Source organism: Hypomesus transpacificus, chromosome 25 (genome assembly GCF_021917145.1).
Source record: "Hypomesus transpacificus isolate Combined female chromosome 25, fHypTra1, whole genome shotgun sequence".
In the NCBI taxonomy this organism is placed as follows: domain Eukaryota; kingdom Metazoa; phylum Chordata; class Actinopteri; order Osmeriformes; family Osmeridae; genus Hypomesus; species Hypomesus transpacificus.
The window spans coordinates 1,456,935-1,471,436 of NC_061084.1; the positions used below are offsets into that span (position 1 = coordinate 1,456,935).

Here is a 14,502-nt window from a genome sequence, read left to right on the forward strand (position 1 = left end):
ATTACTGGTGGAAAACTGTCTTCGCATCCAGTTACCTAACCAATGGGTGGGCTCTGCTTTCATAGACAATACAACCAACTGTTCCTCAAGCTACACTACTGGTGAAAACAGCAAGTTCAGTGAAATTGCCTCAAAACAATGAAAGTCAGTCATCAATCTCTTCACTACTAAAAGACAGCAACGAGACCCTAACCCTCCATCATCATGACAGGCTTATCTGGAGCCACAGAATAACTAGACACCACATGATAGAACTTCATTCAGTAGGCTTTTATTGACCAAATGGCTTAATTAAATCAACAAGTTGCTAAATTAATAATCTATTCTCATTTCAAGACAAACAGTGTTTAAATTCATGATAATTCACTGATTGCTTGCTTAATAATGACAGCGGGGACAGAACAATAAAACATAACGGGCTTCGGTTACGCAAAACAACATTCAACTGCCTCACAGTTGCTAGTATGATTAAGATAACTTAGTGCAGAGGCAAATGACGAAATGGGAGGCACAACGACAGCTTCCATAATAGAGGGTTAATAATATCTTCAACCTAATCACTTAAGGCAAAACGTCATCATCAACTTGACAACATACACAGCATTGGCAAAGTCTTTTCTGCATCCTCTGGCATTAATAGTGAATCCCAGCCTTCACTAACAGGGCTGTTTTGGGTTGTTGTACTTCACCACTGGGCGTAAACTGAGCGTAGTAGCTTTCGACCTCTAAAATAAAACACTGAAGATCCTAGTTGAAATGGATGAAAATGACAGCCAACAAAAAACGAACAACCTGGGGAGGCTGGTGTGGAATTGCTACCATCTGTATTGGGGGGGGGGTGTGGGCTAATACAGCAATGTTGAGGTAGGGCAATGGGGTTTCTGTTTAGGTCGCCAGTGTTCTGGGTCACCAGACTACCATATAAGTGTTGCCATGAAAATAATGAAGGCAATATAAATGTATGCAGAACCAGGCCACCTCTTGTCCTGACCTAACCCCTACACCTGGATTAGCGCCAATTAATGAACCCTAACCCAAATCATGAAGACAGGATGCTCATCCAGCCTCATAACAATTCCATGTGCGTGTTTTAGTATGGCTTGCCTTGTCAACAGGGTCTAGTCGGCGGACATCTTGCGGATCATGTAGTTCAGGATGCCTCCATGGTGGAAGTACGTCATCTCTACATCTGTGTCAAACCTCATCCGGACCTGGAATGTTTTGCCGGTGTCGAGCTGTGATTGGGACACACGGACGAGGGGATTGTTAGGAGAGACACAGGTCAGCCATTGGTTGAGCTTCCAATGCAGTCCCAGTACAGGAACCCTTCCTTACTACCATGACAACAAGTATCAAATCAACACACAGCACACAGAACCATCAACACCGTTGTGACTGTGAGTTTGGACTGTTTTAGTCACGAAGGCTAAAGCACTTCCAACTGGAACATGGAAGTACCGTACCTAAAAGCTAACCATCCTCCCTGGGAGTACCTTAACAGTGACTGTCATCCTGGGGATGGGCTTCTCGGGGAAGACCACGGTGTAGCGCTCCTTGCCGGTCAGTCCCAGGCTGTCTGCAGTGTCTCCGGGCAGGTACTCCAGGGGGATGACCCCCATGCCCACCAGGTTGCTGCGGTGGATCCTCTCATAGCTCTCCGCCAGGACGGCCTTCACACCCTGGGAGGCAGGGACAACACAACACATGGCTTCACAAAAGCTCAGTTCAAGGCCAAAAACCTGCTGAGCGAATCATCTGTTCCATGCCCCGTTGAAGCTATAGAACACAGTTCTTCTTCTGAAACGTTTGAAGACCCAAAGCCCTGGGTGTGTGGGAGGCGTACCAGCAGGAAGGGGCCTTTGGCGGCCCAGTCTCTGGAGCTGCCCGAGCCGTACTCCTTCCCCGCCAGGATGAGCAGAGGGGTGCCGGTCTCCTTGTACTTCTCGGCAGCGTCAAACACGTCCAGCTGGCACAGAAAACAAGCAGCAAGCAGTCAGTCAAACGTTGGTCCATTGGGTGGGAGCGTTTCCTGGGCACTGGGACGGTTGGGGGATAAGGTGTCTTACCATCTCTCCAGAGGGGATGTGCAGGGTGCGTGGTGCTTGCTTGTTGACGAACTTGTTGAAGAGACGGATGTTGGCGAACGTGCCCCGGGCCATCACGGCATCGTTGCCACGGCGAGAGCCGTAGGAGTTGAAGTCTCGTGGGTTCAGTCTGGACAGAGAGAGACGCATTAAGACCTGATATTAAACCTTCAACAACAAATCTTGACTTGAAGGTGTTCCGAAATAAACCATTCAATGGATCCGAAAATGTAAGTATTTGATCCATGGGATTTTAAATACACACAAACGCACTCCAGGGTACATTACATTTACATTTATTCATTTAGCAGAAGCTTTTATCCAAAGCGACTTCCAAGAGAGAGCTTACAAAAGAGCATAGGTCACTGATCATAACAACGAGATAGTCCCAAACATTGCAAGTAGCCAAAACATATAACGTAGGGTAGCTGCCTCACCCCCTGGTGGTCAGGTAGCGGGCTGCAGGGCTCGTTCGGGCAATGTTCCCCGCAGGAGAGATGTGGTCCGTGGTCACGGAGTCCCCAAAGTTCAGCAGCACGTGGGCGTCGGTTATAGATTTGATGGAAGCCAGCTCCTTGGTCTGGGCAGAGCGAAGGGAGAGAGGAAGAGGAAGAGAGAGACACTGTGGAATATTGTCTGTGTGACTGTGCTAGGAAAGTCAGGCAGAAGAACATGATGTTTCTGTACCAGGCCATGGAAGAAAGGGGGGGACTTGATATAGGTGGACCTGGGGTCCCAGGGGTACAACTTGTCCGAGGGGGCGTCCAGGGCGTTCCAGCGTTCATTCACCTTCTGCAAGAGGGACAAGAATAAAGTCTGCTTGAAATCACCTTGGCAACACCTGAAATCGAGGAAAAAGGGAAGGACCAAAAGAGCTGACCTCGATCTTCTCGTAGACTTCTTTAAACATGGATGGAATGACAAACTCCCGCTCGACGGCCTGGATCTCCTGTCTCGAGGGCCAGATGTCCCTCAGGAAGACCTCCTTCCCTTCTTTGTTCATAGCTAGAAACCAGAGCAAGCCACATCAGAACTGACACTACTTAACCTGTGTGTTAAACAGCATTTATTATTTCCACATCAGGGCATACATAAGCCTGTACTTACCGATGGGTTCTTTATCAAAATCGATCCTCACAGTACCAGCGATGGCGTACGCAATGACTAGAGGCGGAGAGGCCAAATAATTTGCTCTGGTATTAGGGTGGACCCGCCCCTCAAAGTTCCTGTTGCCTGATAGGACGCCAGCCGCAACAAGATCTCCCTAGAAGAGGCAAGGCAGTGAAGTGGTCAACAACAGGTTTATGTACCCCGTCACAAGAAAGTAAATGTCATGTAAATGATTGAAATGTATCTACATATATTTATGATATTATTTTGCAAATACCTGAGTGATAGCCTCTACCACAGGTTCTGGGAGAGGTCCACTGTTTCCTATACACGTCATACAGCCATAGCCAACCACCTCAAACCTAGGAGACAAAGAGAGATGTTTATGTTCTTGGAAGACCTACCCCAGTGGTCCTGATCCTGCCGACCGTAACCCAACACATCCTGTTCCCACAAGCACGTTTCTAAGAGACGTGGAAGGCATGTGTGGTGAGTGTGTGAGACCTACCCAAGCTGGGAGAGGTAGTCCATCACTCCACTCTCCTTCAGGTAGTAGGTGACCACCCCGCTGCCCGGCGACAAGCTGGTTTTGATGTACGGCTTCACGCTCAGCCCACATTCTATGGCCTTCTTAGCCAGCAGCCCTGGAGGGCAATGCAACAAAGGGTTCAAAGATGAGTATACATGGACATTTTTGGCAGGGGGGGGATCTTGGGAAAGGTCACCGTCACGTCTGGTACGCCCAGCGAATTGTGTAGATTAAGGGGGGGGGGCGATATGAACTTGTTTCTTTTCCATTCAAGTGTTCAACACTTGGCTCTTGTCTTGGTTGTGTAGCAGCAGTGATATGAGGTGTAATGATGGTGTTGCGTACCGGCCCCCAGCATGACCGAGGGGTTGCTGGTGTTGGTGCAGCTGGTGATGGCTGCGATGACCACAGACCCGTGGGAGAGGGAGTACTCTTTGTCTTTAAACTGGAAGGGAACCACTGCCTCGTGGCTCTCTGCAGCCACCTGGAAGCCCTTAAAGCCTTGCTGTAATGAAACATCACAAAACAAAACAGAAAGGGTTAAAACATGAAGAAAAACAGGCTTGTGGGGATAACCTGCACGGTTGATAACATTTCACATTTTAAATCGGGCCATCAAGTCTTTAAACACGTCTAAAAACTCTCATGCTCTCGTCTTTTTACAGTGCTCCTAGTTTCATAAACATTGGCTTTCCAGCCAGGATAACACATTTTACACGTAGTGCCTTCAAATATATAAGAATTCACCAAATTCCTTTAGTCATCGATAAACTGGTTTCTGTGTTTTAAAAATGGCATTAAGATCAGAAGGATGACAGGAGAGGTGGAAGCAGCTGTCGGGTGCGTGTCTGTACCTTGGCCCCCAGGCAGGACTCAAAGTCTGTCTTCATGTCGGACACAGCCACCCTGTCCTGCGGCCTCTTGGGACCGCTACAGCAGGGAACCACCGAGCTCAGGTCCAGCTCAAACACCTATGAAGACGTGTCATATGGATGGACGGGAGGCAGGGAACAAGATGTACAGACATCACTTCAAGATGCTCACGGTTGTTGATATGAAGATGAGCGATGACAGCGATGAAAGCAAGTCCTTCCTGACAGGAGCAGCCTACCTGTGTGAACTCTGGGTCCTGCGATTCGTTGTTGTAGTCTCGGAACATGCCCACGGCCTTCAGATAGCTGCTGATGTAGGCCAGCTTCTCAGCATCTCGCCCTGGCCAGAGGGAAAGAGAAGGCGTTTCAGATCCACTACCAACTCACACACACAAACTCCAGCTTCAGCCAATCCCATGGCAGCATAGCCGAGCAGGGGCCTGGAGGTGTTCCTGCTCACCCGTCTGCTCCAGGTACTGGACGCTGACGTCGTCCACGGGGAAGAAGGCGGCCGTGGCTCCGTACTCGGGACACATGTTGGCGATGGTGGCTCTGTCGGCGATGGACAGCTGGCCCACGCCCGGGCCGAAAAACTCCACAAACTTCCCCACCACGCCTACCTGGCGCAGGTGCTGCAGAGAGAGGACATGGGGGGGGGGGGGGGACGATGAGTGGTCCCCATATCTGAATCTCTTTAGGAAGTATAGCGTCACTGTAGTAGAACAGTCTTCATACTTAACAGAATCACATCTAAATTAGTAAAGTAGTTCCCTCATGATGCTATATGAAAAACATGAAAAGATTGAGGGGGGGTAATAAAATAAGTAGAAGTTTATATAATATGGAAGATATTATCCTCGTTACCTTGGTGACAGTGAGAACAATATCCGTGGAGGTAATCAGCTTGTTTGGGCTTCCAAATAGCCGATAGCCAATCACCTCAGGGAGTACCATGCTGATGGGCTGGCCAAGCATTACAGCTTCTGCCTCGATGCCACCGACTCCTAGATAACAGAAATACTTCTGAATGGTACAACAGGTACCATGTAACAGGTAACATGTAACCAGGCACTTCAAGGTCATTTCTGTAAGAATGTCCAGTGTTCTTATGCAGTAAGTCGGTATTATTAAACCCTGGTCCTGGGGAGCCCCTTCCCTGCATGTTGTAATCTAGATTTTTCCGTGTTCCAACACACCTGTTTGACATGAATGATCATTACCATGCTTCTGCAGAGCTTGATAACGACCCATTCATTTGAACCAGGTGTGTTGGAGCAAAGAAGCATTGGGGTTGAGAAACACAGCACTACATGAATGGAACATCGTACAAATAGGAACATAAAATAGACTTTCATTCTACACCCAAATGTGTAGAAGTGTATTCAGTGGATTGCCCATGTTTTGTTTTCGCTGTTGTGCTTGTATTTCACTTATTTTAATTGTTGTGCTTTTTTTGCGTTGTTGTCGTTTGTATAAATAATTCATCTACACAATGTAAACCGGACCCCACTGAAGAACAGGCTTGGTGTTAATACACATACATTTATAAAATACTTGTATTTAAATTTAGCATTTAAAAATGGTTTTGGACAACTTCAGCTACTAAAAGCACAGCCAAACTAAAGCTATGGTGTGGAGACACAGGCCTTACCCCAGCCCAGCACACCCAGCCCATCGATCATGGTGGTGTGGGAGTCTGTGCCCACCAGGCTGTCAGGGTAGTAGAAGCCATCCTGCTGGAACACCACCCTGGCCAGGTACTCCAGGTTGACCTGGTGCACGATCCCAGAACCAGGGGGGATGATTCGCATGTTCTTGAACGCATTAGAGCCCCACTGTAGAAAAAGAATGAAATCATGAATGATAGAATTGAAGACCAATTCTTCAGGGCAGGACTGTCGTCAAAAGGTGGGAGGGTCTGTCGAGCATCACCATACAGGGGCTTGACTCATGATTAACTGTTGGATACCTTCAGGAACTCAAACCGCTCTCGGTTTCTGTCAAATTCCAAGTCCTGGTTTTTCTGGAGGCTATCCGACCTTGAGGTTGAATTAGAACTGTATTAAGGTTATTGTTATCTTGAAACCCCTTTATAGGAATAGGAGATGGCTTTTAACGCTAAACCCCTCTTACTTTCTGTTGAAGTCCACCTGAATGGAATGATCGATGACCAGGTCAGCTGGACAGACAGGGTTGATCCTCTCTGGATCCCCTCCCAGTTTCTTCACTGCATCCCGCATGGCAGCAAAGTCCACCACTGCAGGGACTCCACTGCAAGGCAGAAGCAAGTGCAAATATTGCATGTTTGTCCTGGACAGGTGAGCTTCCATTACTATTTACCATTAGTCTGTTAGCGCAAGTTCCTTACACAATAACATTACTGAAAGTCATCCAGGATTGTCATTTCTAACACCACATTTCTGCATGTCAGTATCAAGCTTTCCCTCTCCTGACTGTACGCAAGCGCCCTGGGCCGACTCACGTGAAGTCCTGCAGGATGACGCGGGCGGGTCTGAACGGCACCTCCACGCTCTGGCTCTGGGTCTGCTTCCAGTTCAGGATGCTCTCCACGTCCGCCGGCTTCACCAGGAACTCGTCACAGTTCCTGACGGCAGACTCCAGCAGCACGCGGATGGAGAACGGGAGACGCTCTGACCCAAACACACGGGACAGGAGAGAAGAAGCCTTTTAGACCAACTGTTGGCAAATACACCCCGTTTCATTTGACTGGGAGAAATGCTGTCAGCCTTACACTGACAAAATGATCCAATAACTTGTGGAGTGAATTGAATGCCATTCGCTCATCAACTGTCTCCAAATATGGTGAACACTACAACAGTCGACAGCCACGATGACGTGATTTAGTCTCTTACCATATCTGGGGTCTCCAAGTTTTGAGAGGTTGTAGAACTTGTGTTCTGGGTGACTTGGGTCTAGATCCTCAACGAGGTGGGCAAAAGGGTTAGTCATGCTTCCAGGAGTCCTTTCCCTCTTTCCTCCAGAAATGCACCGTCTTCTTCAAAATAAAATAGGGGTTAGTTAAATCCTTATTCATCTAGCACCAAGACAACATTTTACAAGTGTTGTGCATGCATAAGTACGCACCCAAACTGTCAAAACAGACAACTCAAGTCTAGACTACTGTACGCTGACGTTACTCTCAAACACAGGATTCTGGAAAGCCAACCAGTGTGATTAGCTGTCTACTTAAGGGCAGCATGTTTTTTTTCACTGGAGAGGGCTGATATGACTTGCATTTTTACCACCGCCCCTCTTCATGAACTGGAAAGATTATTAACATGGTGCAGTCCAAAGGTGGAGTCTCAGTCACCTCATGATGACATCACATGTGATGCACTCTTTCTTTAATGGACTTGACTGTCTTATGTATTACATGTAGCACATCTGATATTGCTGAATTGTGCAAATATAAATGGACAAAGGTTTTGCAACATAAAGCCTATATGTAGACCCAGCAGACTTTAATGGACAGTTCTACATAAGTAGTGGAACTGAAATTCAACAACAATTCTATGAAATGACAGATGTGACATGGACTTTAGTACTACAGCTAGTTACGTCCGAGCAAATTTCCAAGCAAGTGGCCACCCTACGAGACACCTGACGACGGAGAACGAATCAAAACTTCCACATGGATCACGCATTTCCTGGTTCATGCATGTTTATGCAATAACACAACCCTAATCTTATCTTAGAGGCATCTTAGTGATGTGCAAAGGAATGTGAACAAAATGAGCATTGTTGTTAGGGACATTACCATGTTTTATATCAGTGGACATGATAACTAACCTAACTTCCAGCTCATTACAATTCTGTAGTCCACGTGTTGTTGATATTGTAACATAAACCATGTAGGTTAGATACAAACTATAGCCTATCTAATTTCCTGATTTAAGTGAACTCTCTTCTTTCTGTTGGCAATGTTTCCAATTGTATAAAAAAGGTCTGATGAAACACTTCTGAAAGGGTAAAGGGGGTTCAAATAAGCTTAAACTGTTAACGTTCAAGACAAAACTTTAGGTGCAGATGGTGAGCACTATGCATTTTGATGATGGTGAAATCTTGAAGCAATTGTGTCAAGGAATGTTGCCAAACGTCAACCCATATCCTTCTCTGTATCACTGAATGTGTAGCGTGGGTGTAAACTGGACATGAACAATCCTGCATTTGTGGCTTTTTCCAGTGAAAACAAACCTGAAATAGCAGTCGAGTAATTACGGCAGTGAGACTTAAGTGAGTCAGGCCTTACACTATGATGCTTGGTAACAAAATGCTGTTGAAGTTACCTCATCGCCAAAAATGTCCAGAAAAAGGGCTCACTCATTGGATAGAGAAAGCCCTTACAACACTTTGTAACACACTCGCCACCGATACTTATGCAATTTAAGGATTATGAGACAAAAATGTGATTTCTACATAATGTGGGCCTATACTGGTAATGGCTCCACGTCAGTGACGATTGCAAGCTCTGCTCAGAATAATAGCCTTAGCTAAACTCATTCCAAGGATTTAAACTAAGGCTGACCCCAAGACCTCGAATAAGTAAGTCTTCGAGAATGTCAGGTTAGGCAGTTACACTTGCCCAAGTTACGACTAGTCTAGTTAATTAGCTAATATAGCTAGGTTAGGTCTACCATACCATCGGTAAGTCTTGTACATTGAAGAAGCTTTGCTAACTGGCAACAAGCTAGTCTGGATAGCTTGCTAAACTAGCTACTTTCATTAGTTGGCTAGCTAAACAAAAGCTTTCCGCCGATTTATAAATGATAACAGCAGGCTAATCTCGATTGACAATGTAAAAATATTGAACATTTTCTGAAATAATGCTGTTTCGTGACTTACTTGTGGTCGCACAGAAAAGGAGCGGAACAGACGTCGTTGCCAAGCTTGTAACGTTAGCTTGTACCTAGCTGGATCTGTCAGAAATCTTCTAAGTACTTCCGCATCATGTGCTAAATTGACGTCACGGTGCGTGTCGCAGAAAGTCTTCAAAACAAATGCTAGCATAATTTTGTAGGGCCTATTGTGTCACTAACAAAGTTCTGCATTTTTGCATTGAATTTATCCTATCAACCAAGTTAGAGATAGGCTTGGATTTGTTGCTGATAGATGTAAAGTTGTATATATTAGATTGAAAATTAATTATATGTAAAAATATTTTTGATCGATCTTGAACTCGTTTCTCATTACAATGATCAAATTTACTGCTACAGATGTTCTACCATAATTTAATAATCAGGATTTGGATCATAATAAAATGTATGCTATGAATAAACCTAGATTTTTACAAAAAAATAAATAATATATATATATATATATATACAGTGCCCTCCAAAAGTATTGGAACAGTGAGGCGAATTCCTTTATTTTTGCTGTAGACTGAAAACATTTGGGCTTGACATCAAATAATGAACGTGCGACCAGAGATCAACGTTTCAGCTTTTATTTCCAGGTATTTACATCAGGATCTGATGCACAACTAAGAAAATATCACATTTTGTTTGAATCCACCCATTTGTCATGTGAGCAAAAGTATTGGAACAGATATACTTAAAACATATTTAAGTGAATAAGACTTAATATTTAGTTGCAAATCCTTTGCTTTCAATAACTGCAGCAAGTCTGTGACCCATTGACGTCACCAAACTTTTGCATTCTTCCTTTTTGATGCTTTCCCAGGCTTTCACTGCAGCCTCTTTCAGTTGTTGTTTGTTTTGTGGGGTTCCTCCCTTCAGTCTCCTCTTAAGCAGGTAAAATGCATGCTCTATAGGGTTTAAGTCTGGAGATTGACTTGGCCAGTCTAATACCTTCCATTTCTTGCCCCTGATGAACTCCTTTGTTGTTTTGGCAGTGTGTTTTGGGTCGTTATCTTGCTGCATGATGAAGGCTCTGCCAATCAGTTTGGTTGCATCTTTCCTTAAATTGGCAGACAAAATGTTTCTGTAGACTTCCGAGTTCATTTTGCTGCTGCCATCATGTGTTACATCCTCAATGAAGATTAATGAGCCCGTCCTAGAAGAAGCCATGCAAGCCCAAGCCATTTCATTACCTCCACCGTGTTTCACAGATGAGCTTGTGTGTTTGGGATCATGAGCAGTTCCTTTCTTTCTCCAAACTTTAGCCTTTCCATCACTTTGGTAAAAGTTAATCTTTGTCTCATCAGTCCATAAAACTTTGTCCCAGAATTTTTGAGGTTCATCTCTGTACTTTTTGGCAAATTCCAGCCTGGCCTTCCTATTCTTCTTGCTAATGAGTGGTTTGCATCTTCTGGTGTAGCCCTTGTACTTTTGTTCATGAAGTCTTCTGCGAACAGTAGATAGTGATACCTTCACTCCTGCCATCTGGAGGTTGTTGCTGATCTCACTAACAGTTGTTTTAGGGTCTTTCTTTACAGCTCTCACAATGTTTCTGTCATCAACTGCTGATGTTTTCCTTGGTCTACCTGTTCGACGTCTGTTACTTAGTACACCAGTAGTTTTCTTCTTCTTCAGGACATTCCAAATGGTTGTACTGGCTATGGCCAATGTTTCTGCAATGGCTCTGATTGATTTTCCATCTTCTCTAAGACTCACAATTGCTTGTTTTTCACCCAAAGACAGCGCTCCGGTTTTCATGTTGTTTTCACCTCTGAATACAGTCTGCATAGACAAAACCTATCTTACCCAATCTGAACCTGAGTGTAGACATTCAGTGGTATTTATTGATTGAATAATGTATGTAATAGGACACACCTGGGCAACAAAACACACCTGTCAGTCATATGTTCCAATACTTTTGCTCACGTGACAAATGGGTGGGTTCGAACAAAAAGGTGATATTTTCTAATTTGTGCATCAGATCCTGATGTAAATACCTGGAAATAAAAGCTGAAACGTTGATCTCTGGTTTCACATTCATCGTTTGATGTCAAGCCCAAATGTTTTCAGTCTACAGCAAAAATAAAGGAATTGGCCTCACTGTTCCAATACTTTTGGAGGGCACTGTATATATATACATATATTTGAATAAGATTGTCAAATTCTGTATTATGTTAAAAATGGCAAAGCCAAATGGGCTTTGAATATTTGTGGGGCCTTTTATTATTTAATCTAGTAAATCCCAGTGTTAACCCAGTTTGTAATGTCAGTTTTTTTCTCTTTGTTTAAATGTTTGTCTCACAATAAAAAAAAGCATATTAGTGTAAAGCCAGTACGTCAAGTTACTGTAAAACAGGATTTTTTTGCATAAGGGACTGAGACAGTGTTCATGCAATGACTGTAGGCATGTAAAAAGTGTTCCTCACCTTCGTCAATTTGCAATTCAAATATTTTAATAGTTAAATGCACAAACCTACACAATAAGAAAATATAGGATAAGCCATGAAGGTTGTATACAATTTGTGTTTCTGTTGCATGTGTATATTAGTTCACAAGTTAGGGCATTATAATAATGTCTCGGGTATCTCTATGCATCTTATCCTCTTCTTTTTAAGATCAGGGCACAAGTTCAGTTCAGGCAGATTTGCAGGATTCACTGCTGAAGCTCGGACCTCCTTTTTTTACTTCCTTCTCTGGTTCTCTGCATCTTGTAGGTTTTCTTAGCCTGGACTCTCTCCTTCTCCAGAACCTCCGTATCGTCCAGAATCTCCAGGCCAGGAACCTGGCTGATCACATACTGTCTGTTGGGGCACAACGACACACTGGCCAACATGTACTGGATATGTAATGTGTTTAAACAAATCTATCGTTTTCTAAGGAACACAGTGATACATATATGTTCACAGTTACATACAGTTGATCCAATACTTGACACCTTACGCTTCACTGACTGTTCATACAGTAAATTGTTTCCTTTGAGTTCAAATCTCAATGTCGTACATTACATTTACATTTAGTAATTTAGCAGACGCTCTTAACCAGAGCGACTTACAGTAAGTACAGGGACATTCCCCCAAGGCAAGTAGGGTGAAGTGCCTTGCCCAAGGACACATCATTTGCATGGCCAGGAATCAAACTGCCAACCTTCTGATTACTAGCCCGATTCCCTAACCACTCAGCCACCTGACCCCGTAGGAGGATTTACTTTCCTTGGGCTTAACTAACTACCTAACTACCTAACAAATTAACAAACTAAAAGATGAGAAAATAAGTACATTCCTCATATAATTTGTTTAATAATACTTACCTATAGTCTAAGTACTGGGTAAAGCTCCCTCCATTGAAGTAGCTAGGCGCTGCCTCGTTGTTCATCATACTGAGAATCCTGCAATCAACAATCACTGGAATGTCACAGCACATCCCTGTGTGGTTAAAATGATAAAGCCCCAATTATAAAGCCCTCTCAAATATTCCACAAGTCTCACTTGATGTTAGGGAATTTGCATCGTATTTCTTCCACAAAGATGGGCAGATTGCTAATCTTGTTCTTGTTGATCCACACAGTGGTGATTCTGGGCATGTAAGGGAATTTGACATGGGACGAGTAGTTGTTGCAGTCCAGAATAAGAGTGCTCAACCTGTCCATCTCTCCCAACAGGGCAGGGTTCCGTTAATGGCTGAATGAAGGAAAAACGGTTCAACAGTGACACAATCTTAGTGGTGTTGATGTCAGTGTCTTCAGTGTTTGAATGATCTGTTTGTTTGAGAGAGACAAAGTGGAGGGAACTATCATTGAATTCATGACAAACAGATTTGCTCTGCACAAGAAATATTGACAAGTGTGATCTCAAATGTGCGGGTTGCATGTGCACTCAGCACTGTTCATGTGTGTGTGTTTCTGTGGGGCAGAATGTGAGTGCTGAAGCTCTATATATTGAACATTAGACAAAATCCAATACCTCACCAGTTGTAAAATGCCATCAACTTTGCAGTGGAGATGCTATAATTCTCTGGACACTTCCGTGTGAGTGTATATACTTTCCTTGTGCAGATCTATCTGAACACAGAAGGATACTCCTCCAAGAGGTTGTAACTGAGGTCCAGTACTTCCAAGGTATCACGCTGGGCTAAGATGATGTCATAGGGGATCTCCAACATGCTCTGGTAGGCAAAGGAGAGCCTCTTCAGGCCCAGAACCTGGGGGGGTCGCCCTGGCTGGCCCGGAGCAGGAACCTGGGCAGGTAGGAGCGTGCCTGCTTCCATGACAACCCCTAGCTAAAGCTCCTCAGCATGTGTCTCCTTTCTACCAAAGACTTTAAGATTCATGGTGATGAAAAGTCAATATCCAGCCCTAAAAACAAAGTTACAATGACATTATTGATGGTGCATTGGTTTTATTTGATTAGAGTTTAAAGATAAAGGTTGGCAAATATTTTAGCTATGCCGTGTTTTGAATGTTATTATTATAAGAGCACCACAAACAGGGACTGGCTGAGACTGATTTTTCATGCCCAGGCTAGGTTATTGTGAAAAACTCCCTCTCAAAGCTTGGCTAATATTCTGTATGAATAACTTGGATGAATGAATGACATCAAAACGTTTTTTTCTCCACATCCTTCCAACTGATTGGATAACTGGTGTGTCACAGGGTAACCAATTTAATAATTCTGAGGGAAAGGATTGTTCCCACTGAAAATGCACAATGAAAAATGGATTTGTGCTAGCATGGTTTCTGGTTGCAATTATTTCTCTTGCTCACTGTAAATACACAGAAACAAAAAAGCTCTTTCACAATTCTGTCACTGATGCATCAAAACAGTTGCCTATAAAAAACACATCCTTCAAAAAACACGGTACCATAAGCCATTCAGTTTGATCCAACTCACCAAAATGTTTTGTCAGCTTGTTTGCTTGCAGCTTTTTCCCGTCCAAAAGTGGCTCACTGCACATACAAGGCCCTCTTTCATGGCACAGGTTTAGATCACAAGACAGGGATAATCACATTGCTTTTTAACCCTTCCTCTGCATGG

General features: G+C 44.0%; 2 protein-coding genes across 5 annotated transcripts; both read right to left on the reverse strand.

The window, feature by feature from the left end:
* Positions 1 to 255: 255 nt before the first annotated feature.
* On the reverse strand, positions 256 to 9,555 carry aco1 (aconitase 1, soluble). Of its 4 annotated transcripts, none has more exons than XM_047049006.1 (21): positions 9,459 to 9,555; positions 7,469 to 7,611; positions 7,078 to 7,246; positions 6,729 to 6,866; positions 6,565 to 6,634; positions 6,247 to 6,430; positions 5,460 to 5,599; positions 5,056 to 5,227; positions 4,835 to 4,935; positions 4,578 to 4,694; positions 4,069 to 4,228; positions 3,703 to 3,838; positions 3,472 to 3,556; positions 3,192 to 3,348; positions 2,965 to 3,089; positions 2,772 to 2,876; positions 2,522 to 2,664; positions 2,067 to 2,214; positions 1,844 to 1,966; positions 1,494 to 1,679; positions 256 to 1,235 (listed from the first exon to the last, which is right to left on the reverse strand). In XM_047049006.1, the coding sequence occupies exons 2-21, from the start codon at positions 7,563 to 7,565 to the stop codon at positions 1,119 to 1,121; spliced, it is 2,673 nt and encodes an 890-aa protein (XP_046904962.1). In that variant the 5' UTR covers positions 7,566 to 7,611; positions 9,459 to 9,555; the 3' UTR covers positions 256 to 1,118. The 4 variants fall into 4 exon arrangements, with proteins under 4 accessions (XP_046904962.1, XP_046904959.1, XP_046904960.1 ...); XM_047049003.1 differs by having other exon boundaries at positions 6,565 to 6,652; XM_047049004.1 differs by having other exon boundaries at positions 6,565 to 6,652; positions 7,469 to 7,608; positions 9,459 to 9,550.
* Positions 9,556 to 11,980: 2,425 nt separating this feature from the next.
* On the reverse strand, positions 11,981 to 14,502 carry LOC124487159 (leucine-rich melanocyte differentiation-associated protein). Its single transcript, XM_047049259.1, has 5 exons — positions 14,359 to 14,502; positions 13,548 to 13,823; positions 12,958 to 13,140; positions 12,780 to 12,857; positions 11,981 to 12,273 (listed from the first exon to the last, which is right to left on the reverse strand). Exons 2-5 carry the CDS (start codon positions 13,733 to 13,735, stop codon positions 12,126 to 12,128), a joined length of 597 nt encoding a protein of 198 aa, XP_046905215.1. The 5' UTR covers positions 13,736 to 13,823; positions 14,359 to 14,502; the 3' UTR covers positions 11,981 to 12,125.